Source organism: Budorcas taxicolor, chromosome 20 (genome assembly GCF_023091745.1).
Source record: "Budorcas taxicolor isolate Tak-1 chromosome 20, Takin1.1, whole genome shotgun sequence".
Classification (NCBI taxonomy): Eukaryota; Metazoa; Chordata; class Mammalia; order Artiodactyla; family Bovidae; genus Budorcas; species Budorcas taxicolor.
This window is the reverse complement of record NC_068929.1, coordinates 15045217-15071731: the sequence shown is the minus strand read 5'-3', so window position 1 is coordinate 15071731 and position 26515 is coordinate 15045217. Positions and strand designations below refer to the sequence as shown.

General features: G+C 43.9%; 1 protein-coding gene across 3 annotated transcripts in view; it reads left to right on the top strand.

Annotated features, from left to right (window-relative positions):
* Positions 1–484: 484 nt before the first annotated feature.
* PIK3R1 (phosphoinositide-3-kinase regulatory subunit 1) overlaps positions 485–26515 on the top strand; it is a 97437-nt gene continuing 71406 nt past the window's right edge. Inside the window, exons 1-2 of one of the 3 annotated variants that reach the window (XM_052659332.1) lie at positions 485–673; positions 12750–13461. In XM_052659332.1, the coding sequence (XP_052515292.1) occupies positions 13128–13461 (334 nt within the window). In that variant the 5' untranslated portion in view covers positions 485–673; positions 12750–13127. Of the gene's footprint in view, positions 674–12436; positions 12662–12749; positions 13462–26515 lie in introns of those variants that run through there. The other 2 variants (XM_052659335.1, XM_052659334.1) reach the window with 2 other exon arrangements.

Here is a 26515-nt window from a genome sequence, read left to right as displayed (position 1 = left end):
GAGTCCTCCCCGCCCCAGCCCCTGCGCTGGGACACTGGGGGCTCGAAAGATGCTGGGGTGTGTTTCACGACACCGCGGTTAGAGACGCAGCTTCTCAGTCTGAACTCGTCCTCGGTCTCTCCCAGACCCGCCGCCTCCAGTCTCGAAGACGCCCGGCAGCCGGCTCAGCCCCAGGCGGGGAGCAACCTGGCCGGCCCGGCGGGCGAAAACCCAGAGCACTCGGCCGGGTCGCCCAGGGCATCCCCGCGGCTGGGGGCGGAAGGGGAGCGGAGCCGCAGGAAGGGTCGGCAGGATCCGAGCTCCGCCCAGCTGGCCGCCGGGCTCGCTGGCCGCGCGGTGAATGGCAGCGGCGGAGGGCGCGGTGCCAGCGGAGAGGGGCGGAGCCGCGGGCGCTGGTTGGCGAGGGCTCGGGGGCGGGGCGCGCGGGGCGGGGCCGGAGGCGGGGCCGCTGCCGGGCGCTGGAGCTGCTGGCGCACGGAAAGGAGTCGCGAGCAGCTGGAGCGGAGTTGGAGGAAGCGGCGGCCACGGCTGGCAGCGGGTTGGAGACGGCGAGCTCGGGTCGGGAACGGCTGGCGGATCTGAGCTGGGTCAGGGGCTCATTGGAGCCGTGCGCGCCAGAGGCTGCCGATGTAGCCTGGGCTCAGCAGAGGAAGGAAGCCGGCCGGTGGGGGAGGTAGGCGGCGGCAGCGGGTCCGGGTGTGTGCTCGGGAGGGGGAGGCGGTGCGTGCGCGCGCGGCCACAGCCGCTCTCTTCCTGTCACCAGCAGCCGCTTCTCCTTCTGCAGAACCGAGCCGGGGGAAGCGAGCCGGCCGCCGTCCTCCCTGCCCGCTGGCATCTGCCGCCCTCCGGGCACCCGCGGGTCCCCTTCTTGGCCAGCGTCCCCGCGTGCTCCCGGCTCCCTCGCGGCTCTCGTTTCCCTGGTCCTCTTCCGAGCGGGGTGTGCGCGCCGCCGGGAGCATTCTTCCCCGGAGTTGCAGGCGAACTCGGGCTTCCGCCACCTCTCCGTCACCGTACACTTTCCTGAGGGTTCCCCCCAGTCGCCCGGCTGCAGTTTTCCGGAGCCCTTCAGCGAAGGAGAGCGCCCTGACCGCCGCCTTCGCGTTAGCGGGCCGGATCTCTGCTTTCCCCCGCGCTCTCCGGCTGCACCTGGGTCGCTGCCCGGGCCGGGCGGGGGTCCCAGGAGCTCGCCCGCCGCCCCCGCCCTTCGAAGTTTGCCTCCCTCCTCTTCCGGGGTGGGGGAAGTGTGCCTCGGGGCGGCCGGTCGCTGGGGCCCTAGCTCGGCGTGTGGTGCTGGCCGGGCCTGTGGCAGGTTGTTGGAGGCAGATTTAATGGGGTCTTCGGATAGCCCAGAAATCTAGCTTTTTGTAACGTGGGGCGAGACCGGAGGGACCGGCCCCGCAATATGGAGCCGGCTAGAGGGAGCGAGAGAGCGTGCAAGCCCGAGCTGAAAGATCGTGCGGAATTGTCTGGAATCCACAGCTCTCACGCTCACTTCCCAAGGGCAGAAACTGCCCGGCAGATCACAAGACAAAGAGAACAGGAAAGCTCAGGCCAACCGCTTGAGTGCAGAAATGTACTTTGGTAACCAGATTCGATCGTGTAATGAAAGGGTGTTAGCGAAATGGCTGTTAACATGTTGAAAGCAGAATGTGTGTGAACTGGATTTGGGGAAATTCTGCTTCTCTGGACGTAGTTTAATATCAGAAAGCTCTCACGTTTACCGTTAATCTCTGGTGTAGCTGCAGCACTGCTGGTATACAAGTGTGAGTTTACTGGGTTTGGGGGTTTGATGACTTTCGAAGCGATAGGGGGTTTTCCGGCCTTTTTTGCCCCCCTCTCCAGTTCTTTCCTCTTTGTCAGTCTGTGCGAAGTACGAATGGATAAAACAGTTCCGGGTTTTGAATGCAGCATTAGATTGTCATTTCAGTTTGATGGGGCTGAAGTTTTAGTTGTTAGGCGGGACATTCACAGTGTAAGTGACCCAGGCATTATGTGAAGTGGGTTCTTTTGCTTTTTTTTTTTCATTAGCTTGTGTTGCCTTTTGGCAACTTTAAAGATGGTTAGGTGTTAGTTAGAAAAGGTCAGAATAGGAAGACAGGTTTATCAGTCATCATCAGGAATTTGGTGACTTTGCACAGAAGGGCACAAACATTGAAATCGTTGAAACACACAAATCATTGAAAGAGAGGGAAAAAAAGCACTCCTAGCCATAATTTCTTGATAGAGTACACTGTCTTGAAATAAATAGTTTTTTTAAAAGCAGTAGATGATAGTTTTCTTAGGAACAAGAGTTACTTAAGCTTTGGGAAGCAAGTGTTTTGGTCATTCCAGAGAAAATACCCAGAGTTATTATTATTATTATTTTTTTTTTTTGAGGGATCCCTCTTCAATTTGGAAAGATATGTTTGGTTGAGGATCAGGTTTGAACTGGAAAGGCCTGTGGAGGAGGCTCTCTGCCTTGCAGAAATGCTAGGTTATGTCAACTACTGGCTTCTTTAGCTTTTATATGCCAATTGCAACTAGAGAGTTGTACTTTTTTTCCATAGAAGTATATAAATTTTTGTGATTGGAAGAAAGTTTTGTATATCTGATACTGGCTTTCAAAGTGGGTTAGGATGTAGCTTTTTAACTTTCCTCTTGATCTGGGACCTGTTGTTGTCAGTTGCATAAGAGATATTTGCATTGTACACATTACTATCTGCTGTTTTATCTCCTTTTGTAAAATGATGGTATCACTGTTTCTTTTCACCTCTGATGCTGAGAGCCGACATGAAAAAAGCATTTCATTTTCCACTGATTAATTGTCTTGTCTTTCTCTAGCTGTGTCTTTAAATTTATTAAGAACGGTAAACCCCTAAAGTGTTAAGTTGATTTGGGAAATAGAAGTGATACAATAAGTGATAGGTGATATGTATTTTGCTTATTGACAGTGATGGTGGTAGTGCAAATTTATCTGCTGGAAATGTTAAATGCACCTTGGCTGGTTATAGAGGGTTTTGTATTTTCATGCAAGCCTGCTCCACTTACTCAAATTTTGTGTTCTTAAAAGTTTTGTTCATGTCTTTAAGTAAAATTTCATGAATGCCATATAATTCTTAGGCTAGTATGTTGGTCAAAATCTTTCTTAGGTATTTTAAGGGAGTATTCTAAAAAGACATCTAATCTGAAAGGTTGTCCACTTGCTCATTAAAACAGGAACAATTCTAGTTCAGCTCGCATTGTGTTTGCATTTTGTCATATGCAAAGTCAATTTTAGTGAATAAAGAGATGGTCAATGAGCAGATTTAAAAAAAAATATTTCATGGTCAGGTAGAATATTGAAAGCTAAGATCATGTTTGCATTTGGTGTTTTGCTTTTAATTCTCCCACAACTGAGGCATACACAATGCAGAAGAAAAGGGGAAGTGCCTTTTTTTAGTATATTATACATTTAGACGGGCTACCAACAGCTCTTCTGTATTTTGGAGGACACAGGAATTTGCCAGTGAAGGCAAGAGAATAGAGTGTCCTAGTGAAGCCCTCAGAAGCCCTTACTTATCAATGGAAGGAAGGGGTTATCACCTTAGAAGGCAAGTCATAATATCAATTATATGACAACTTTCAATAAAAAACTTAGCCTGTAATTCATTCTTGAGATATTCATCCTATTCTTTTTTCCACCCGCCCCTCTGTATCCCGGTCTCCTCCACCTACACCCTAATGTGATTACCTGCCATGATTCTCCCAACGCTCTTATTGGAATTACTTGCTTAAGAAAGTGGCAGTTAGAGGCAGTTTCACATACATGATGCCAAAGCAGCTGAAAATAGATTGTAATTACTGCTAACCGTGTCTGTTTGGGTGATGTTAGGGTTTTTGTGTATTTATTTGAAAGGATAGAGTGAGTGTAATATACCTTTTGCTTAAAAAAAAAATCCTAGTATAAAAACATCTTGGAGATTTTATCCTTCCAGCATTGTTTTCCTTGAAGTATATCTATACATATGTGCTCCCCACCCCCACTGCCCCCCACCTCCTGCACCTGTAGTCAAAACGGTGTTCATGTTAATAATCACTCCAGAGAGTATTGCAGTCATAGGAGTCTGGCAGAAGGGAGGAGAGAGTGAAGAAAGTGAGGTGCCAGGCTGGACCCCTCTCCCCCACTGGACTTCAGTGGTCCAGCCCTGAGCTCAGCCTTAGGAGCTAGGGCTGTAACGGGAGCAGCCACTGCTTTCAGTCCCTGGAGAATTGTGTGAGTGGGATCACCTGTTTTCCTTTGAAGGCAGCTAGGAAGCAGCCACCACAGCTTCCTGGAGAGGAGTTTTGTCCTCTAACTCCACCCCCTGCCTCTTACCACCCTCTCGCACAGCCCTGGCCCCTCCCAGGTCTCCTCAGCCCTGACCTCTATAGAGCCACCCTCTGCCCCAGGACTAGATGGACAAAGTCCACAAGCAACCCTTATCTGTCTATCTATTTACTCTGAAAAGGAGTTAAAGAAACAGAGTTTTATTTTGGCTAGCTTCAGGAATCTTTCTGTACAGTTTGCAGAGTTTAGAAACAGTGCCAAAGAAAAATTCTTGGCAAATGTTTCCAGTTTTAAATAGGAATTGTATAAGTGGCAATCAATGCTAATAATAATGATAGGATATACAATACTGCTGCTACAGCTGTGATTTACTAGCTGTCTGACCTGAGGCACATTATTTAACTTCTCTGTGCTGATTCTCCTATCTGTAAAATGGAGATGATAAACTGTACCCAGAATGCGAGGATTAAATGAGTTGATATATACAAAACTAGAAGGACACTGCACGGCCCCTAGTACGCACTGTGTCGGTGTTAATTATATTAAGCTCTGATTATCAAGACCAGAGCTCAGTCTCTGTATAAATAATTTCCTTTTATCTTCATAATAAACAGTGGCACAGAGAGGCTTAAGAGACTTGATCAAGTTGGAAAATCTAGGACCCAATGGGGACAAGCATCTTTGAGTGTGAAGCCCAGTGCTTACACTCACCTGCTTGCTGAGAATTTTCCACAATAACATCCTATTTTCGCAAGAGGAGAGATGCTAGAGTGTCTTTTTCCGCCCTGCCATTCCAGTGCAGCCTCCTCTCAGGGCTTCCTTGCCCCGGGTGATGCAGAGAACTGGAATGGTCCACCCCAGGGCCTTTTCTGGGTTCTAGGATGTGTTTCTCAGGCTCTGGAAGCTGCAGCCTCCCTGTGATGACCGCTGAGCCTGAGAAATGCATCCAGCTGAGGCTGTGTTTCTGCGCCTCCAGCAGTGCTGGCGCCATCCCATCGCTTTGGTTTCTGGAGAGCCCCATGTCCTTGTTGTTTGACCAGGGCTTGTCCAGTCCCCACACACCCAGCCCCCAGAGGGCCTGCGGGCAGGAGGCATGGCTCAGATGCCCAGCTCTCCCAGAGCATGGCAGCCTGGCGCTCATTCTGGTTGGTTTGAAAAATGAATGGAGATATTTGAGGTTGCTGATTTGGGGCTTCATCCCAGCCCTTCATTTTATTTTAATTGAGATGAAATTCTCACCCCATAAAATTTTACCCTGAGCCCAGCACTTTAGGTTGAAATTCATTATGTTTAATAGGAAAATTTGATTTTCATGATTTCCAGGACACCATATTTGAAAGGGGAAAAGATTTTTAGATGATGATTAGATGATTAATTCTGTTTTCTGTTTTTTAAAAGAGCGATGTGAGTTTAGGTAGGGAGCTTGCCCTACTGAAGATGAAAGGATGAATTGTAGGGCTGGGGGCCCAAGAATTGATCCGTAGCTTTGCAGCTGGATTGAAGGTCTGTCTTGTTCTGAGAACCAGGACCAAACAGCTGATTTCATGGCAAGGTAGAATCACATGATCAGGATATATTCTTGGTTTATTTTAAGTGATTTGAAAATATTCTTTATTCCTGCCTCCCCACCAAGATTGCTAAACCTCTGTCCTTTGTAAATGGGAATGAGTAAGTCAACAAAGTCAGAGGACTTTTCAGAGTTGTGTTTGGTTCTTTGCCCAAATGCCTGTGGGTTAGAGGGTTAAATTGAAATTTTACTTTCAAGCAGTTGTACGTTAAGAAGTCATGGATAGCTACTTGTGGGGCATCAGAAACAACTTTATTCTGAGGAACAGAATGAGAATTGGTCAGTATTTTAGCAGAGAAAAAATCTGCCTTCATTGCAGGCAGTCTATAAAAGGCTTCAAAGAGAGGAGCAAAATAATTCCTGTGAAGGAACTTTTGAACTGTTTCATATGATGTTCTAGTAAGAGTAAGTTAGTTTGTTATTTGTTCCTAGGTTTTCTTTATAGCTTTTGTTACAGTAACTCAGGTTATGCACTGGCTTAGCGCCTATGTCATAAAACTGCCTCAGTTGTTTGAAAACATTAATTACGAATAGTGGATACTGTTGTTTAATTGCTAAGTCATGTCTGACTCTTTTTGCGACCCCATGGACTGTAGCCTGTCAGGCTTCTCTGTCCATGGAATTTACCAGGCAAGAATACTGGAGTCGGTTGCCCTTTCCTTCTCTAGGGGATCTTCCCAGCTCAGGGATCGAACCTGCATCTCCTGCAATGCAGGCGGATTCTTTACCATCTGAGCTGCAAGGGAAGCCCCGTGGTGGATATTATCTGCATATAAAAACCTAAACTGTGGAAATAATTCCAATGGAACTGAGTGGAAATAGTTCAATGGACAGGTGCACGTAGCCAAAGAGGTTAAAGATTCAAGCTTGTGAATCTGCGGAACGTATAGTTTGGGCTCCACACTGACCACAGGCGAGTAATCTAGGCACTACCAGTGTCCGAGGTTGCAGAGATTTCTGCTGTGCTGGGGCAAACCTGAAGGTGAGAGAAAGAGAACTTGCCAGTCCTCTAAACATGATCTCCCCAGTGACTGTGGATGATGATTTACATCTCTCTCCCCCACCACCCAGCAGGGACTGAGTTGTCAGAAGTTGTGCAGTGACAGGGTGACAGAAGCTGAAGCTTGTAGAGCAGAAATGGACGGGATTCCAGAAGAGGGCAGCCTTGCCATTGCCTTCTCCATTCTAGAGGTTGGGTGCCCAATATTTGATAAACCCCTTTATGGACTTGTTTGGCAAGGGTGCATCTCAGTGAAGTCTCTTTGGAAGAAAATCTGCATGGTCCAGGATGCTGAGTCTTAGACTTGAGGGCACTCCTGCTGAGTTATAAAGGCTTCTCTGTGTGCAGGTGTTTTTTTTTTTTTGTGAAAGAGCCACAGATACTGCCAGTAAGGCCGCTATCACAGAGAGTAAAAAGCAGACTGTCAAGATGAGTTTGAGAGGTCTGAGTATGCGGGTAGGGGGTCTACGTGGATGACCTTATTGACGTATCTGGCCATCCATGGGCATCCAGGGAAACTGAGTTTGAGCAGCAGGTTTTAGAATGTTAAAAGTGATGACTCTGGAGCCAGACTGCCTGGATCTGAACTCTAGTTTTACCTGTCACTTGCTGAGCATTGCCATGGCCAAGATATCACAGCCAAGACACAAAGTCTCTGCACCTCATTTCCTCTTGCGTAAAGTGAGAATGTTGGTAGTACCCACCTCATGGTTACTGACCCATGTTAATACACATATCAGTCAGTCAGTTCAGTCACTCAGTCGGGTCCAACTCGTTGCTACCCCATGTATCTCAGCACACCAGACCTCCCTGTCCATCACCAACTCCCAGAGTTCACTCAGACTCAACGTCCATCGAGTCCGTGATGCCATCCAGCCATCTCATCCTCTGTCATCCCCTTCTCCTCCTGCCCCCAATCCCTCCCAGCATTAGTTGACTCTTTGCCAAAGAGTCAACTTTTCGCATGAGGTGACCAAAGTATTGGAGTTTCAGCTTTAGCGTCATTCCTTCCAGTGAACACCCAGAACTGATCTCCTTTAGGATGGACTGGTTAGATTTCCTTGCAGTCCAAGGGGCTCTCAAGAGTCTTCTCCAACACCATAGTTTTCAAAAGCATGAATTCTTTGGTGCTCACCTTTCTTCACAGTCCAACTCTCACATCCATACATCACCACTGGAAAAACCATAGCCTTGACTAGACGGACCTTTGTTGGCAAAGTAGTCTCTGCTTTTCAATATGCTATCTAGGTTGGTCATAACCCTCCTTCCAAGGAGTAAGTGTCTTTTAATTTCATGGCTGCAGTCACCATCTGCAGGGATTTTAGAGCCCCCCAAAAATAAAGTCTGACACTGTTTCCACTGTTTCTCCATCTGTTTCCCATGAAGTGATGGGACCAGATGCTATGATCTTCGTTTTCTGAATGTTGAGCTTTAAGCCAACTTTTTCACTCTCCTCTTTCACTTTCATCAAGAGGCTTTTGAGTTCCTCTTCACTTTCTGCCATAAGGGTGGTGTCATCTGCATATCTGAGGTTATTGATATTTCTCCCAGCAATCTTGATTCCAGCTTGTGCTTCTTCCAGCCCAGCATTTCTCATGATGTACTCTGCATAGAAGTTAAATAAGCAGGGTGACAATATACAGCCTTGACGTACTCCTTTTCCTACTTGGAACCAGTCTGTTGTTCCATGTCCAGTTCTAACTGTTGCTTCCTGACCTGCATATATGTTTCTCAAGAGGCAGGTCAGGTGGTCTGGTATTCCCATCTCTTTCAGGATTTTCCACAGTTTATTGTGATCCACACAGTGTAGCTCCCAACAAATGTTTGATGGTGATGGTTGAATGGGTTAATACATCTGTAGCTCCCAGTATTAGATGACGACCATGACGGCAATGAAATGGCAATCCACTCCAGTACTCTTGCCTGGAAAAGCCCATGGACAGAGGAGCCTGGTAGGCTACAGTCCATGGGGTCGCAAAGAGTCGAACAAGACTGAGCGACTTCCCTTTCACTTTCATGACGACAGTGACATCGTTTAAATGGGCATGGCCATCAGGAGAAAGTGTAAGGTGTGCAGCAGAGAAGCCACGTGCTTCCTCCCTCTAGCCAAGGCCTCTCTGTACCTCTCGATAGGATGCCCTTCACGTGCCCCCCAGATGGCTAGGCAGGTCTCCCTCTTAATTGCTCTGCACTCACTTAATTGCCACTGAATCATGGCTGGCCTTGGATTGTTTTCATTGGTCTTTCTGGCCTTGATGGTGGAGTCCCAGAAGATAAGAGTAGTGTGTGTTACTTGCAGCCCTAGAGTCATAGAAGATCTGGGGATTTTTTTTTTTTTTGGTTGAGGGCCCAGAATTCTGCACAAGATTCTGACACACAAAATAAGGTGGTTCTTACAAATGGTGAGGATGGGGGGCTTTGTAGAGACAAGTCTCCGGCATGTAAGGCGAGGATTGTTATTGCTGCTCTAGAGTCTAGTAGTTGCTAGAGTCTTAGGGTTCACTGGTGGCTCAGAGGTTAAAGTGTCTGCCTGCAATGCAGGAGACCTGGGTTCGATCCCTGGGTTGGGAAGATCCCCTGGAGAAGGCAATGGCACCCCACTCCAGTATTCTTGCCTGGAGAATCCCATGGGCGGAGGAGCCTGGTGGGCTACAGTCCACGGGGTCGCAAAGAGTCAGACACGACTGAGCGACTTCATTTCACTTTTACTTCACTAGGGTTCCTCAGGGTTCTTTATCTCTTTGCAGGGATTTAGCTTCAGGCCAGTGTTAACATAGTTTTTAGGTTTATAAAACCTTGAGCAGACTTAGAGGCTTTTCATACTACAGTGTCCCCTGGTGCAGGACATGCATAGCTGCAGAGATATGTCATGAGCAAGGCTTGGCGATTTGCTGAGGCTTTTTAGAGGGGAGAGGACGAGTTGCAGGGGGCAGGGAAGAAGAGAGAGAGGGATCATTACACTGCTCATTCTGTTAAGAATCTCACCAAACTGGCCTTCTGGGTTGTTGAAACAGGAAGCCATAGGCAGCAGCTGGCGGAAAGATCTACCCAGCCTTCTAGTTGAGGATTTTCCTCCCCACAAAAAGACATAAATTGCCAGGAAAAGCTAAGAAAAATTTCAAGGCAAATTTGGAGGAATTAAATTATTCTTAGGCATATTGCCTGGTTTCCAGGCATTTAGGGATATGTAAATTTCCATGTTCTTTAGAGTTCTGTGTCTCATTTGTAACAGAGTACATTAGTACTAAAAATGGGATTTGCTAGTTCTACATTTTCGTGTGAATTTATGCAGTGAATATTTAATTTGATTCTGGATCTGGCAAAAGGAGAGGCTGTCTTCAAACATAACATAGTTTATTTTTCTCATATGCTCTGCTGGCTGCTTTAATTTTTTTTTTCCTCTGCCGACTGAAATACAAAGTAGAATACTACCCCAAATTAATATTCTTGCTACACAAAGATCTCCAGTGTTTGTTTTTGCTTCTTTTAATATGTAACTCTCCTAAGAGTGTTATTGTATTACAGCTAAGAGGCTTTAGCCATGTAAAGTTGAATGCTTTACACTTCTGAATGCCAGCATAACAATTAATCTGTGATTAGATTTTGCTTCTTAAGATGCCTGCACCGCAGAGTGCCTATAATATTAAACTTCTAAGGGGTTCTACTCTTGAAAACTTACAAAAGCTCTCTTTGACATAGCACACCGACATTGTGAGGCTATTGTTTTTATTGCTTTATTGTTCAGCCAGCTTAACTGAAACCTTGAGTTTGCTTTTCCTCTTTATGACCAAGATAACCTGGAGAAATGAACGTGGGGCGCATAGTGTGTCCGAGTGCACGCTGTTCTCTGTTGTTCTAGTGGCAATCCAAGCTGCTTACTGCCTCTCTTAAGAGAGTCTCTTGACTCTCCAAGCCCTCTGTCTCCACTAGTTAAAAAAAGAAGAAACTTGCATTTCCTCTTCCACTGAACTGTCTTCATAGAGTGATCTGCAGCAGCTATCTGCTTTCTCTTTATTCCTTAACTCCTTAAAGGCGTGCTGCAAAGTCCACAGGGTTGCAGAGTCCACACAATTTAGCAACTGAACAGCAACAGATCCTCTATACCATTACACTAGAGTGGCTTGCTCTGCTTTTCTGCCATGTGTCCCCGATGGACGCAGCCCTGGGGTGACCTAGCCCTGTCTATTTTACACTCCCAGAGGCCTCTGCAGGATTTAGTCTTAGAGATCACCCTTTTCTACCTGAACCCTCTTACCCCTTATTTCCAGGACATGACATTGTCTCCAGACCTTGACTTTCCCATTTCAGCAGCATTCAGTGAGCCTCAATGTTTTGACCTTGGATTTTTTTTTTAACTTTTAATTTTTTTTCTTTCTGAGTTCCTTCATTCCATTGAGTTTGCCCATGTCTTATTTGCAGCTGATTACCAAACTTCAGGTGTGTTCCCTGTCCTGAATCACAGACCAGGTTTTCAGCTACTCACATGTGGGTTTGGATGCTCAGCATCACTTCTAGCCCACCAAGGCCTCCTGGCTTCCCTTTGCCTGATACTGGTATCTACGGTCTTCTCATGAACTCAGGGTCAGGTACCCTTTTTGCTTTCTCTATTTTTAAAAAATAATGTATCACTTTTATTGCTTTTTAATATCAGACAGTAATAACCTTTGGGATAAAGGAGAAAGTGGGAAGGAGAGAGCATTTTTCCTTTTTATTTTGTACTTTTCTGTATAGTTTATGCTTTCTACTTTGCTTTTTTTTCCTTGGAAGGTACCAGCAAAGTGACCTATGTTCTGGTATTATATAATAAATTTTTGTGTCTTTTTTATTTCTTTGTATTACCACATGCTAATATGTTGCTAAACAGACACACAAGTAAATATTTCTTGGTTATCTGACTTCATGCAGAAATGAGTTCTAAAATAGTGGATGGAGTAGCTGACCTCTAGGCCCCAGTAGTCGACAGTGCCTTGAACCTTCGCTCAGCTCTCGAGGCTGGGAAGAGCCCTTCCTCTTGGCTTCTCTGCCATCCTGTTCCTCATCTTGCTGTGGTCTCTCTGTCTCCCCCACTGGGATGCAGTATCCCAGTCTTGCGTGCTTCTCTCTCTCCATCCCTTTTTCAGCGCTGCCATATCCCCCCACCTCTTTGTCCCTTTTCAGTTCCCACCTCTCCACACCTTCTCCTGCCACTTTGGTTCATGCCCTCATGCCCACTTGCCCAGACGGCTGCAAAACGCCTTGCCTGGCTCTCCTCCTCTGTGTCTGTGACAGCCCCTCTCATGCATCAGGATTCGATTGAAATTCTTCACATGTAACCCTGGTCCTGTCTGTCCCCTTTCTCCAAGCCTTTTCCTGGCTCCCCATTGCAGATAGCATGACTCATGAACTCGCCACAGGCATGCGTGGCGTCATACCACCCCTGCTTATCTTTCTAACTCGGATCCGATGCCTCCTCTTGGGCTTCACACATACTGGACTGCCTGTTCTGGCTCTTCCCAGAAGGTGACGCGTGCCGCCTCACAGCTTCACCTAAGTCCTTGCCACATGTTCTGTCTTCAGATGCCTGCAGTGAGATGGGGCTCGCCCCTGCTTGAACTCCCTAGCATTCAGTCTCTGCTCTCTTAGGACACGTACCTCATGTCATGCTTCCTTGTGTCCCTTCTTGTCTCAGAGATGTTGCCACGTGCCAGCACCCCTCTCAGCCTGCCGAGCATTCTTAGAAAGCAGGGACCGCCTGCCTCCCTCGTCTTTGTTGTGTATACCGCGTGAAGTGCGAGTACGCCAGCCCGCGTCCTTCTGCCCGATTGGTTAAGTACTTGTTGAATGGCAGTCCAAGCCCAGACTCACGCAGATGGCCCAAGTGTGCTGCTCATTCATAAGCCTTGCTTTCCCTCTGCTAGGTGCAGCTCGCATGTGGCGTGCCACCGTCAACGACAGATGGGCAGCGTGACAAGAGTGTCAGAAAGGATCGGGCCTCGCCGGGGGAGTCAGCCGGGAGTCGGCGTGTTGATGAGTCGCTGAAGAGGAGGCTGGTGGGGGCACCGTGGCCACAGAGGAGGAGAGCCTTGACTTCAGTCACACCCTTCATGGAGGACAGATGGACAGCCGGATGGCCAATCACCTCTCCTCCTAAACCTTTGGAGATTGATGCTTTGTCCCCTGCTGGAGGTGTATCAGGAGCCTTGGCACACACTCTGAATTCACTTCCTGGAGAAACGTCAGGGTAGACTGCAGTGTGCAGCCAGCCTCAGCCATTGCATGGTCTCAGGTGTGCAGCCATGAGTGCCGAGGGGTACCAGTACCGGGCGCTGTACGACTATAAAAAGGAGCGGGAAGAAGACATTGACTTGCACCTGGGGGACATATTGACTGTGAACAAAGGGTCCTTAGTCGCTCTTGGATTCAGTGATGGACAGGAAGCCAAGCCTGAAGAAATTGGCTGGTTAAATGGCTATAACGAGACGACAGGGGAGAGGGGAGACTTTCCAGGAACTTACGTAGAATATATTGGAAGGAAAAAGATCTCGCCTCCCACACCAAAGCCCCGGCCGCCTCGACCCCTTCCTGTTGCCCCAGGTCCTTCAAAAACTGAAGCAGACAGTGAGCAACAAGGTCAGTATTGATGAGTGATTGCTTCAAGACTCCTTTTTTTTTTTTTAAGGAAAAGTCTCAGATTGGTTGGGCTGGGCTAAAATGCTCTGGGCAGAAATTGTTTTAGCAGCTTTACTTGACAATTTACAAACGGTGCATAAAAGTTGGTTAGTTATTACATGGCTAGAAATCTGTGTTCGTGGGGTGGAGGGTTGTTATAAAAAATAGGACATGATGTCTGAGAACCTGTTTAGTGAATGTCTCTGAACATGATTATTAGAGTCACTGTGGAATCAAACACCTATTGCATTCTTATCTATGTAATTGGTACTGTATATCCAAATAATCATTAGGAGAAAGTAGAGGGTAAGGTTAATGTAAGTATATTTAATGGAAAATGATCTTCATGGAAAATGGAGAGAGTAATAAAATGACCACAGCACTCGGCAGAGAAGAAACCGTTGTTTTTATAACCTGGTGTCTGCCTCTTGGTTTCTTCTCCAGGAGTACTGGCTGAAGCTGAAACTTGATCCTGTAGTTAGTATAGATGTACAGGGAACCTCTTGCTGCCTGGGTCATGTTGTCTGTTCATGAGAAAAAAAGAAGCCACTGAATGTTTTTCTCAAGTAGAAGCCACCTTGATCCAAACCCACTCATGGTTTTTTTTTTTCCTTTATATAATTTCATTTATTTATTTTTGGCTGTACTGGGTCTTCCTTTTCCCTAGTTGTGGCCAAAGGGGGCTACTCCTTAGGTGCATTGCTCGGGCTTCTCGTTGTGGTGGCTTCTCATGTTGCAGAGCACAGGCTCTAGGGGCTTTAATAACTGTGGTTCCCCAGTCTCTAGAATGCGGGCTCAATACTTGAGGCACATGGACTTAGTTGCTCCGAGGCGTGTGGGATCTTCCCAAACCAGGGATCGAACTCGTGTCTCCTGCATTGGCAGGCGGGTTCTTTACAACTGAGCCACCAGGGAAACCCCAAAACCCGCTCATTGTTGATGGGAGATGGTCCCACTTCAGCTTCGAGCACAGCTATTCCTTAGGTGTTTCACAGGGACAAGCCTTTTGCTGCTTTGCTGTTAACAGCATTGTCAAATCATTTCTTCACTAGTAAATCTCAAGTGTTATTCCCCCTGTATAATCTTTTGCCCGCAGACAGAGAAAGGTATGGAAAGATGTGTTTCTAATGGGTGGACTCAACTGCAGTAGTTATTTGTCAAGTAAAACTGACTCTGTATTTCTGGATAAGCTCCTGGTACTCTTGTGTCTTCTTTAACATTGACTTATTCTAGCTCAAATGAATGACGTACCAAGAGTGAAGACGCAGAATGCAGGGGTAAATAGAATTGGGAATATTTCATAAAAGTCAAGGAACTTGCTAAAGGTACCGGAAGAGAAGAGCTTTTCTCTTCCATCCCAACCCAACAAGGATACTTGTTTTATAAACATTATACCATTTGTTAGAAGTAATGCCCAAATGATACATTTAACGCCACAGTTCAAAGCAATAGTTTTTCTTTCTAGATGACTCAAAAAAGCTTGACACATCTACATGTAATTTTGTCAACCATTGTGTTTCTTGCATAGTTTCACTTAGCTGGGGTGGGGTGGGGAGGCGTGGAGGGAGGTAGGTGATAATTGTTTCTTTTTTCCTACCAACCACATATTCTTCATTTGACTTTTGATATTTTAAGTTAGAGACACTTCCTTATATGGAGACTAATTCAAAAGGGAAAAAAATTAAATTTCTCTCAGCATATGAAAGATTCAGTCAGTTCAGTTGCTTAGTCCTGTCTGACTCTTTGCAACCCCATGGACTGCAGCACGCCAGGCCTCCCTTGTCCATCACCAACTCCCAGAGCTTACTCAAACTCGCGTCCATCTAGTCAGTGATGCCATCCAATCATCTTATCCTCTGTCATCCCCTTCTCCTGCCCTCAGTCTTTCCCAGCATCAGAGTCTTTTCAAATGAATCAGATCTTCGCATTAGGTGGCCAAAGTATTGGAGCTTCAGCTTCAGTATCAGTCCTTCCAATGAATATTCAGGACTGATTTCCTTTAGGATTAACTGGTTTGATCTCCTTGCAGTCCAAGGGATTCTCAAGAGTCTTCTCCAACACCACAGTTAAGAAGCATCAATTTTTTGGCCCTCAGCTTTCTTTATTGTCCAACTCTCACCATCCATACATCTCTACTGGAAAAACCATAGCTTTGAATAGCTGGACCTTTGTTGGCAAAGTAATGTCTCTGCTTTTTAATATGTTTTCTAGGTTTAATATGTATGTCTAGGTTATAGTTTTTCTTCCAAGGAATAAGCATCTTTTAATTTCATGGCCACAGTCACCATCTGCAGTGATTTGGGAGCCCAAGAAAATAATGTCGGTCACTGTTTCCATCGTTTGCCCCATCTATTTGCCGTGAAGTGATGGCATTGGATGCCATGATCTTATTTTTTTGAATGTTGAGTTTTAAGCCAGCTTTTTCACTTTCCTCTTTCACTTTCATCAAGAGGCTCTTTAGTTCCTCTTCACTTTCTGCCATAAGGGTAGTATCATCTGCATATCTGAGGTTATTGATATTTTTCCTGGCAGTCTTGATTCCAGCTTGTGTTTCATCCAGCCTGGCATTTCTCATGATGTGCTCTGCATATAAGTTAAAGAAACAGGGTGACAGTATACAGCTCTTTTTTTTTTGGCCAACACTTATATTTTCCTGTTTTTTTATTTAATATAAATTTATTTATTTTAATTGGAGGCTAATTACTTTACAATATTGTATTAGTTTTGCCATACATTGACATGAATCCACCAAAGGTGTACATGTGTTCCCCATCCTGAACGCCCCCTCCCACCTCCCTCCCCGTCCCCTCCCTCTGGGTCATCCCAGTGCACCAGCCCCAAGCATCCTGTATCCTGCATCAAACCTGGACTGGTCGCATATGATAATATACATGTTACAATGCCATTCTCACAAATCATCCCACCCTCGCCCTCTCCCACAGAGTCCAAAAGACTGTTCTGTGCATCTGTGTCTCTTTTGCTGTCTCGCATACAGGGTTATCGTTACCATTTTTCTAAATTCCATATATATGCGTTATTATACTATATTGGTGTTTTTCTTTCTGGCTTACTTCAGTCTGTATAATAGGCTCCAGTTTCATCCACCTCATTAGAACTGATTCAAATGTATTCTTTGTAATGGCTGAGTAATACTCCATTGTGTATATGTACCACAGCTTTCTTATCCATTCATCTGCTGATGGACATCTAGGTTGCTTCCATGTCCTGGCTATTATAAACAGTGCTGCAATGAACACTGGGGTACACGTGTCTCTTTCAATTCTGGTTTCCTTGGTGTGTATGCCCAGCAGTGGGATTGCTGGGTCAAAAGGCAGTTCTGTTTCCAGTTTTTTAAGGAATCTCCACACTGTTCTCCATAGTGGCTGTACTAGTTTGCATTCCCATCAACAGTGTAAGAGGGTTTCCTTTTCTCCACACCCTCTCCAGCATTTATTCCTTGTAGGCTTTTGCATAGCAGCCATTCTGACTGGTGTGAAATGGTACCTCATTGTGTTTTTGATTTGCATTTCTCTGATAATGAGTGATGGTGAGCATCTTTTCATGTGTTTGTTAGCCATCTGTATGTCTTCCTTGGAGAAATGTCTGTTTAGTTCTTTGGCCTGTTTTTTGATTGGGTTGTTTATTTTTCTGGAATTGAGCTGCAGGAGTTGCTTGTATATTTTTGAGATTACTTCTTTGTCAGTTGCTTCGTTTGCTATTATTTTCTTCCATTCTGAAGGCTATCTTTTCACCTTGCTTAGAGTTTCCTTTGTTGTGCAGAAGCTTTTAATTTTAATTAGGTCTCATTTGTTTATTTTTGCTTTTACTTCCAATATTCTGGGAGGTGGGTCATAGAGGGTCCTGCTGTGATTTATGTTGGAGAGTATTATACCCATTCCTCTAGGAGTTTTCTGGTCTTAGGTTTAGATCTTTAATCCATTTTGGGTTTATTTTAGTGTGTGGTGTTAGAAAGTGTTCTAGTTTTATTCCTTTACAAATGGTTGACCAGTTTTCCCAGCACCACTTCCTAAAGAGATTGTCTTTTCTCCATTGTATATTCTTGCCTCCTTTGTCAAAGATAAGGTGTCCATAGGTGCGTGGATTTATCTCTGGGCTTTCTATTTTGTTCCATTGATCTATATTTCTGTCTATGTGCCAGTACCATACTGTCTTGATGACTGTGGCTTTGTAGTAGAGCCTGAAGTCAGGCAGGTTGATTTGTCCAGTTCCATTCTTCTTTCACAAGATTGCTTTGGCTATTTGAGGCTTTTTGTATTTCCATACAAATTGTGAAATTAGTTGTTCTAGCTCTGTGAAAAATACCGTTGGTAGCTTGATAGGGATTGCATTGAATCTATAGATTGCTTTGGGTAGTATACTCATTTTCACTACATTGATCCTTCCAATCCATGAACACGGTATATTTCTCCATCTATTTGTGTCCTCTTTGATTTCTTTTATAGTTTTATAGTTTCCTGTATATAGGTCTTTTGTTTCTTTAGGTAGATATATTCGTAAGTATTTTATTCTCTTTGTTGGAATTGTTTCCTTAATTTCTCTTTCTATTTTCTCATTATTAGTGTATAGGAATGCAAGGGATTTCTGTGTGTTGATTTTATATCCTGCAACTTTACTATATTCATTGATTAGCTCTAGTAATTTTCTGGTGGAGTCTTTAGGGTTTTCTATGTAGAGGATCATGTCATCTGCAAATAGTGAGAGTTTTACTTCTTTTCCAATCTGGATTCCTTTTATTTCTCTTTCTGCTCTGATTGCTGTGACCAAAACTTCCAAAACTATGTTGAATAGTAGTGGTGAGAGTGGGCACCCTTGTCTTGTTCCTAATTTTAGGGGAAATGCTTTCAATTATTCACCATTGAGGATAATGTTTGCTGAGGGTTTGTCATATATAGCTTTTATTATGTTGATGTATGTTCCTTCTCTTCCTGCTTTCTGGAGGGTTTTTATCATAAATGGATATTGAGTTTTGTCAAAGACTTTCTCTGCATCTATTGAGATAATCATGGTTTTTATTTTTCAGTTTGTTATTGTGGTGTATTACATTGATTTATTTGCAGATATTGAAGAATCCTTGCATCCCTGTAATAAAGCACACTTGGTCATGATGTATGATCTTTTTCATATGTTGTTGGATTCTGTTTGCTTAAACTTTGTTAAGGATTTTTGCATTTATGTTCATCAATGATATTGGCTTATAGTTTTCTTTTTTTTGTGGCATCTTTGTCAGGTTTTGGTATTAGGGTGATGGTGGCCTCATAGAATGAGTTTGGAAGTTTACCTTCCTCTGCAATTTTCTGGAAGAGTTTGAGTAGAATAGGTGTTAACTCTTCTCTAAATTTGTGGTAGAATTCAACTGTGAAGCCATCTGGTCCTGGGCTTTTGTTTGCTGGAAGATTTCTGATTATGGTTTCAATTTCTGTGCTTGTGATGGATCTGTTAAGATTTTCTATTTCCTTCTGGTTCAGTTTTGGAAAGTTGTACTCACATCAGATAAAATAGACTTTAAAACAAAGGCTGTGAAAAGAGACAAAGAAGGACACTACATAATGATCAAAGGATCAATCCAGGTATAACAATTACAAATATATATGCACCCAACATAGGAGCACCACAATATGTAAGGCAAATGCTAACAAGTATGAAAGGGGAAATTAACAATAACACAGTAATAGTGGGAGACTTTGATACCCCCCTCACACCTATGGACAGATCAACTAAACAGAAAATTAACAAGGAAACACAAACTTTAAGTGATACAATAGACCAGTTAGACCTAATTGATATCTACAGGACATTTCATCCCAAAACAATGAATTTCACCTTTTTCTCAAGTGCTCACGGAACCTTCTCCAGGATAGATCACATCCTGGGCCATAAATCTAGCCTTGGTAAATTTAAAAAAATTGAAATCATTCCAAGCATCTTTTCTGACCACAATGCAGTAAGATTAGATCTCAATTACAGGAGAAAAACTATTAAAAATTCCAGCATATGGAGGCTGAACAACATGCTGCTGAATAACCAACAAATCACAGAGGAAATTTTAAAAAAAATCAAAATATGCATAGAAATGAATGAAAGTGAAAACACAACAACTCAAAACCTGTGGGACACTGTAAAAGCAGTGCTAAGGGGAAGGTTCACAGCAATACAGACATAACTCAAGAAACAAGAAGAAAGTCAAATAAATAACCTAATTCTACGACTAAAGCAACTAGAAAAGGAAGAAATGAAGAACCCCAGGGTTAGTAGAAGGAAAGAAATCTTAAAAATTAGGGCAGAAATAAATGCAAAAGAAACAATAGAGACCATAGCAAAAAATCAACAAAGCCAAAAGCTGGTTCTTTGAGAAGATAAATAAAATTGACAAACCATTAGCCAGACTCATCAAGAAACAAAGGGAGAAAAACCAAATCAATAAAATTAGAAATGAAAATGGAGAGATCACAACAGACAACACAGAAATACAAAGGATCATAAGAGACTACAATCAGCAACTACATGCCAAGAAAATGGACAACTTGAAAGAAATGGACAAATTCTTAGACAGTATACAGCTTTGACATATTCCTTTACCGATTTGGAACCAGTCTGTTGTTCCGTGTCCAGTTCTAACTATTGCTTCTTGACGTGCATACAGATTTCTCAGAAGGCAGGTAAGGTGGTTTGGTATTCCCGTCTCTCTAAGAATTTTCCACAGTTCATTGTGATCCACACTGTTAAAGGCTCTGGTGTAGTCAATATAGCAGAAGTATATGGTTTTCTGGAACTCCTTGCTTTTTCTGTGATCCATCAGTTGTTGGCAATTTGTGTTGGCTCAGATGGTAAAGAAACTGCCTCCAATGCTGAAGATCCCGTTTCGATCCCTGGGTCAGGAAGATCCCCTGGAGATGGGAAAGGCTGCCCACTGGAGTATTCTTGCCTAGAGAATTCCATGGACGGAATTCTATGGGCTGTAGTCCATGGAGTCACAGAGAGTCGGACACAACTGAGCTACTTTCACTTCATTTTCATTTGTCGCAGTCTGAGACTTCCCTGGTGGCTCAGATGGTCAAGAATCTGCAATGCAAGAGACCCAGGTTCGATCCCTGGGTTGGGAAGCTCCTTTGGAGGGGAGAATGGCTACCCACTCCAGTATTCATGCCTGGAGAGTTCTGTGGACAGAGGAGCCTGGTGGGCTACAGTCCGTAGGGTCGCAGAGAGTCAAACACGACTGAGTGACTGAGCATGCACACAGTACGAAAGATTACAAAATCATAAAACTATCTGAGTTGCAGTAGAAAAGATTATGTAAAAGGTGGAAAGGGGTGCCTTGCCAAGATTAGGGACAAAAATTTTGTAAAAATAAGTGTTAAGCAAAAATTGCATTTGATATCTGCTGTAAGGTGTAACTTCATTTGATGATAGTATGCGGAAAAGCCAGTTTTTCCTTAAAAATAATTTTCTCTTTGTAAAATATAAAATATTTTATAATGCTTTCTTTCTCATGTACTATGGTAACAATTGAGATTTTTAACAGCTTTCTTTTTTTTTTTAATGCATAGAAAGTTAGAGTAAAATGAAAAATTTTAGCAGAGTTTAATAAGAAAGAGATTCATAATGTGCACTAAAGTAAAGAGCAGGCCTGAATATAAATGAGAAATTAGGAGCCATTGAAAGGTTGAAAAGGTAATATGGGGAGGTTGGGTAGGGAATTGAGAAGCTAACTGTTAGATTTTCTAGAAATGTTAGTCTTGTCTTCTGAAGAGGATTCAGCAGCTCATGGTAGTTGCATGTCAGATTGATAGAGAAAACAGTCGTAAGGACAGATTTGTTGGAACCTGTGGGACTCTTCGTTTGCCTAAGAGTGTGTTTATTTGAAAAGTGTTTGCAGGGACAAATTATGTGAAGGTGAGAAAGGATGGTTCTTTTCTTACTGTAATTGAATTCGTTGGCCTTTTTTCTGTTTTTACTCCTTCACCTGACTTAGCCTGTTTTTCAGGTTTGACTGTTTTTATTTTATTGAGGAGTTACCCCCATGACATGACATGCAGGTCTCTTGTGGAAGGAGTGTCCTGAGGGTGGTGGGCACGGCACCCCTGCCCCCACGAGCTTGGAATAAAAGGAGGCTGCTGGGACGCGCCTTTAAGACTCCTCACTGCCTACCCTGTTTGTAAAAGGAAGTTGTCCTTAAACTCTGCCCCCAAGTAGAATCTCTGTGAGAAGTTCCCTCTTAGGTAACAACATGCTTTCCCCACTTTTCTTGTATGTTCCCCGAAGTAAAGCTGTCATGTTTCACTTTGGGGAGGAAAAGAGGGCCACAAACCTATTTGAAGATCTGGCACCCAATTCCTCTCGGGACCGTGGGCCATCCACCTATCTGGTTTGCATGCACTTTTCTTAGGAAGTGCTGGCCTGTTGTTTGGATTGAGTCTGTATACTAGATAACCTTGTGTATATTGGAGTTTAAATGGTCTGAGTGCCTAATTGTGCTAGAAAGCAGGGATGAAAGATGAAGTCAGGACCTGAGAGAGATGGTGTGCCCTCTGATGCACTTTGCAGCCCCCCTCAAGCCCCTTTCCCACCTTGTGCTCTGCTTGGACACTCTCTCGGCTGACCTGCTTTCCACTCTTTGCTTAAAGCTTTCTTCTCAAGGAGACTGGCTCTGCCCACCTCAGTCTCACGTGGCAGCCTGCCTCTCTGCTTTGGCAAAGCATTTATCATCTAACTTAGTACAGAATGTACTTGCCATGTCCTTTGTTTATTTTCTGCTCCCTCAGGTAGACTGTAAGCCCCGTGAGGGCAGGGCACGCTCCATTGTCCTAACAGTGCTGTGGGTGCTCAGCAGGGGGACAGATGCTTGCTGTTGAAATGCATCATCTAACTGATTCACAGCCCACGTGACTGTGGAAATGAGCCATAGGCTTTGTTTGTCAAGTCTGTCGCAGCCCATTTCTGCTTTTAGACATTACGGTTTATTGTTCATGCACATCATTCACATCTGAGGAATCTTGCAGCCTTGGCCTTGACTGTTGCCTGGTTTTCTCTGAAACTGTTATTTTTTTATCCCATTTCTTAGGACTGGTGGTTCTGCTGGCAGGAAAGTTTGTGGAGCTGAGAGTGGGCTCTGTCAGCCACTTAAGCGAAGTGAATAGAACTTGTGTCAAGATCAGCAAGTGTCCTTGGGAACAGATTTTATGCCCTCAATCCCCGTCTTTTATCTCCGCTTTGCATGGAAGCTAAAATCACAGCTATGAGCAGCACATTTCGTTTCCGCAAACCCAGTCGAACCCTGTTTTACCCTCTGGAGAGAACCTCTTCCCTGCCTGGTGCAGGTAACGGGTGTGCACAGTGGATGGGACGTGTGAGCTCTTGAAAAGCCGTCCTTCCGCCCCCTCTGCATCAGGCTGCTTGCACGGGACATGGCATTCCCGTAAACACAGCCCTCCTTAACCACGCTGCCATATTTCCCCTGACACAAGGAAATGAGTTGATGGAAGTGAGGATTTAGGGATAAGAGAATCAAAATGTGTTTCTTTCAGATAGCATCCACTGGGGCTATTTCTTGAGACAGTCTTTTGCAGTCCTTTAATTAAAATCACGCTAATGTGGAATATTTAGACTAGCGAGATTCCATGACCACGTCAGTTTGTATAGGATGTTGAAATCCGCTAGCCTGAGAGATCACTTAGGAATCTGAGTTCATCTCCACCTCCATCCCCCGTCCACACACTCCTCCCCCCAGCTCCTACTTTGGACTCTGACAGTGGGTCCCAGCTGGTCCCACATATAAAACATAAAGCACACATTTGGTGTGGCTTATTTTAAACTTTGATCAAAATTCCTTCTAAACAGAAAAGGAGAAAAGCCTGCAGCTTGTGTTTGCTTTCACGGTCTCCCCAGGCACGTGCTTTTTCCATTTTTCACACTCAGCATTTGTGTGTCCCTTCACGGTTATTGTTCCCTGTCTGGGAAGCCAGCTGTAATAAATCACATAAATCAGCCAGACTCTACAGAGGTCACAGAGGATGGTGACCTGATCCCAAATTATATACCTCTGCCGAGCCCCGGGGTAGAGCGTACTGCTGTTACCCACAGAAATGGTACCCTTGAAAATAGTTGGCTTCGCCTCACGAATTCCTGCCTTATGAATTCTGTTTTAGTTCAGAATCTGCTTTGTCACAACTTTGCTCACCTTTTCTCCTGCTTAAGTGAGACTTTGCTGCGACGCGGGAGGACTGTGCTTAGCCACCCCCAGTGACGGGGTGAGACCTTTCACTTTGGTGTTGACTCCCTGTCAGTCACTCTGCTTTGGGGAGCAAGCAGGCCTGGTTATAGGATATTTGAAGATCAGGACCTTGGTGTCCTGTCTTCTGACCATTCAGAAAAAAGTCAGAACAATAGAAATTTTTACCCAGATATTAATATATAAGTGGTTTTTTTTGTGGGGCGGGCGGGAGCGTGGAGATCTTAGTTCCCCGACCAGAGATTGAACCGTGGGCCCCAGCAGTGGAAACACCCAGTCCTAACCACTGGACTGCCAGGGAATTCCAGGGAATTCCCAATATATGTGTTTGCTCTTTGTGTTTTAGTAAGAAAAGTGCTGCTGAAAGATGTCAATGTAATTGATTAAAGAGCAGGCCTGGGCGGGGGGGCGGAAATGTAATAATCATTTTTGATAAAATCAGGTGAGCCTAACCACTTTTCTCATGATAGAATATATCACTCAGGCATTTAGTTACATATTAGAACACAGTTCTCTCTCTCAGAAGCACCAGTGTTTCTATTCTTCTTACTGAATTCTCTAATTTTAAGATGTTGTCCCTGTTAATTTTAAATTTATTTATTTAGTTTCCCCAGAGGAAGTAACCCTAATTAACAATTTCCATATCCACAGTTATTTGAAAAGGAAATTGACGAGAAGAGAAAGGATTCTCACCTTTGCTGCTGTTTAGCAGGAAGGTTCCACCCGGAGCTGACCCAGCCACATTAGAAACTTGCAGGCCACCCTGAGGTGAGAAGGAGCCAGAAGCTCCTCTCTCCCAGGTGGGAATGAGCTGGACCCTCTCCTCTTCGGCTAGAGTTTAGAACTTCTCCCTCCTTCTTCCAGTCTGTTATTAGAAGAGAAGGTCTTGATACTCTCCTGGAGCTTCCGTGACAGCTAAGTTCAGGGTTACAGATAAGACATTATTCGAGGAAAAGCTTTCCTACCAGGATTCCATGGCCTGTGTCATTTAGAATCTCAGCTGTAGTATGAAAATTATTATTACATTTTACTTAAGTGAGTTATCTTTCAGAGGCTTTTATTAAGGCTACTGGCTCGACAGGTTTCATTCTGTGTTCTTTTTTCCAAAATGGGTAAAGGGTCCAATGTCTATATCTGTGCAGCCTAGCAAAGCCCTCCCAGTTCTGATTCAAACAGGAGCTGCGTAAGTGGAGGGATCCTGTTTTGTTTACTAGCAACCTAGCTAATGTTAATGTTCTGATACAGTTTTCTTTGTCGTGAGAACGCAGTATGTTAAAAGTGTTTCTGTTTTAACTTTTTAGCTTAGTTGTCAATAGATCCTGTGATAACTTTGATGTCAGTCTTTTCTGGTTTCTAAGTGAACATATCTTTGTCTAAAACAGGCAAAATTGTGAATTCTGATTAATAAGCACTTTTCAGTAAGTCAGAGTTTGAGAAAATAAACATTCAAAATTCTGAAATTCAGCAACACATGGCACCTTATATGCTAAGTGGCTTCCCAAAAGGAGAGAATATGGTACCTCTGGCAAATAAGAATACCAAGTATTAGACGCTATTTACATATACATGTTTTTCTTAGTAAAACAAAACAGATGTTAGCAGTACAGCTGGCTGTTGCATATTTGTGTTTTTTTGTTGCTAACAGATTTCCATGAGGAAGGATATAAAATTGGTTTGAAGGCTAAAATGGGAGAAAATAAGTTGATATTTTAACTAGAAATGAGAGGCATAATTATATGATGGATTGTATCTTAATTTTTGAGGTCTTGATTGAATTTATATCATTCAATATCAAAACAGTGTTTTCAGCTTTCAATGAAACTAATCTAAATAGAGGAGGTCAGAGTGAACTAGCAATTGGCTTTATTTGAATTATTCGGTACAGCTCCCTAAAATGTCAAGTTCAATGGAATGTTAGAATACTTTGTATGGCCTTCCCTGGGGGCTCAGATGGTAAAGCGTCTAAAGTATAAAATACTTTATATAGTAAATGTGTTATTCCTAGTTACTAATTTATATAAAAGACTGTGATTTGCATCTGCTATGATAATTGCATGCAGTATGCATTTTTAAAATGTTCTGATAAGACGTAACTTTGCAGTTAGAAACAAAACAGGCAAGCAGAAGATCTTTATGTTTAATTTTTATATGCAGAACTTTGTCCCACTGACTCTGTGCCACCTAAAGTTTGGCTGTCGTTTTCCTGAATACCTTCTCTACTCTGTTTCTTGCTTGGGGGTGTTAGCACTCAGCTATTTTGTCTGTTCTTGGTTGGCTGCTTGTATCATGCAGCACCTATAGATTCTTCTGTCCTGTCACAGTCTGATGCATACTAAACTTAGTACTGTGAGTTCGTTACACTCTATTATAGGAGACTATTTGTAATTTGATGATCAAATCTGATACCCAAGATGGTGAAGATGTAGGCATATGTGAAATAGAAATCCCTGTGATATATCATTTGAATCAAAAATTCCACTCAGCTTTGCTTTCTGTAAATTATGTAACCCTTCTTATTTATCTTACTGGTCTCTACTTGTAAAATAAGAAGTAGATGCTGGATCTTTTGAGTTCTGGCTATATTTTTATTTTCACCTCTCACTCCAGTGTTCTTGCCTGGAGAATCCCAGGGACGGGGGAGCCTGGTGGGCTGCCGTCTCTGGGGTCGCACAGAGTCGGACATGACTGAAGCGATTTAGCAGCAGCAGCAGCAGCAGCAGTGACACTTGACCAGTAAAAGTTTCTCCATTCCTGTTGATAAGAATTGTT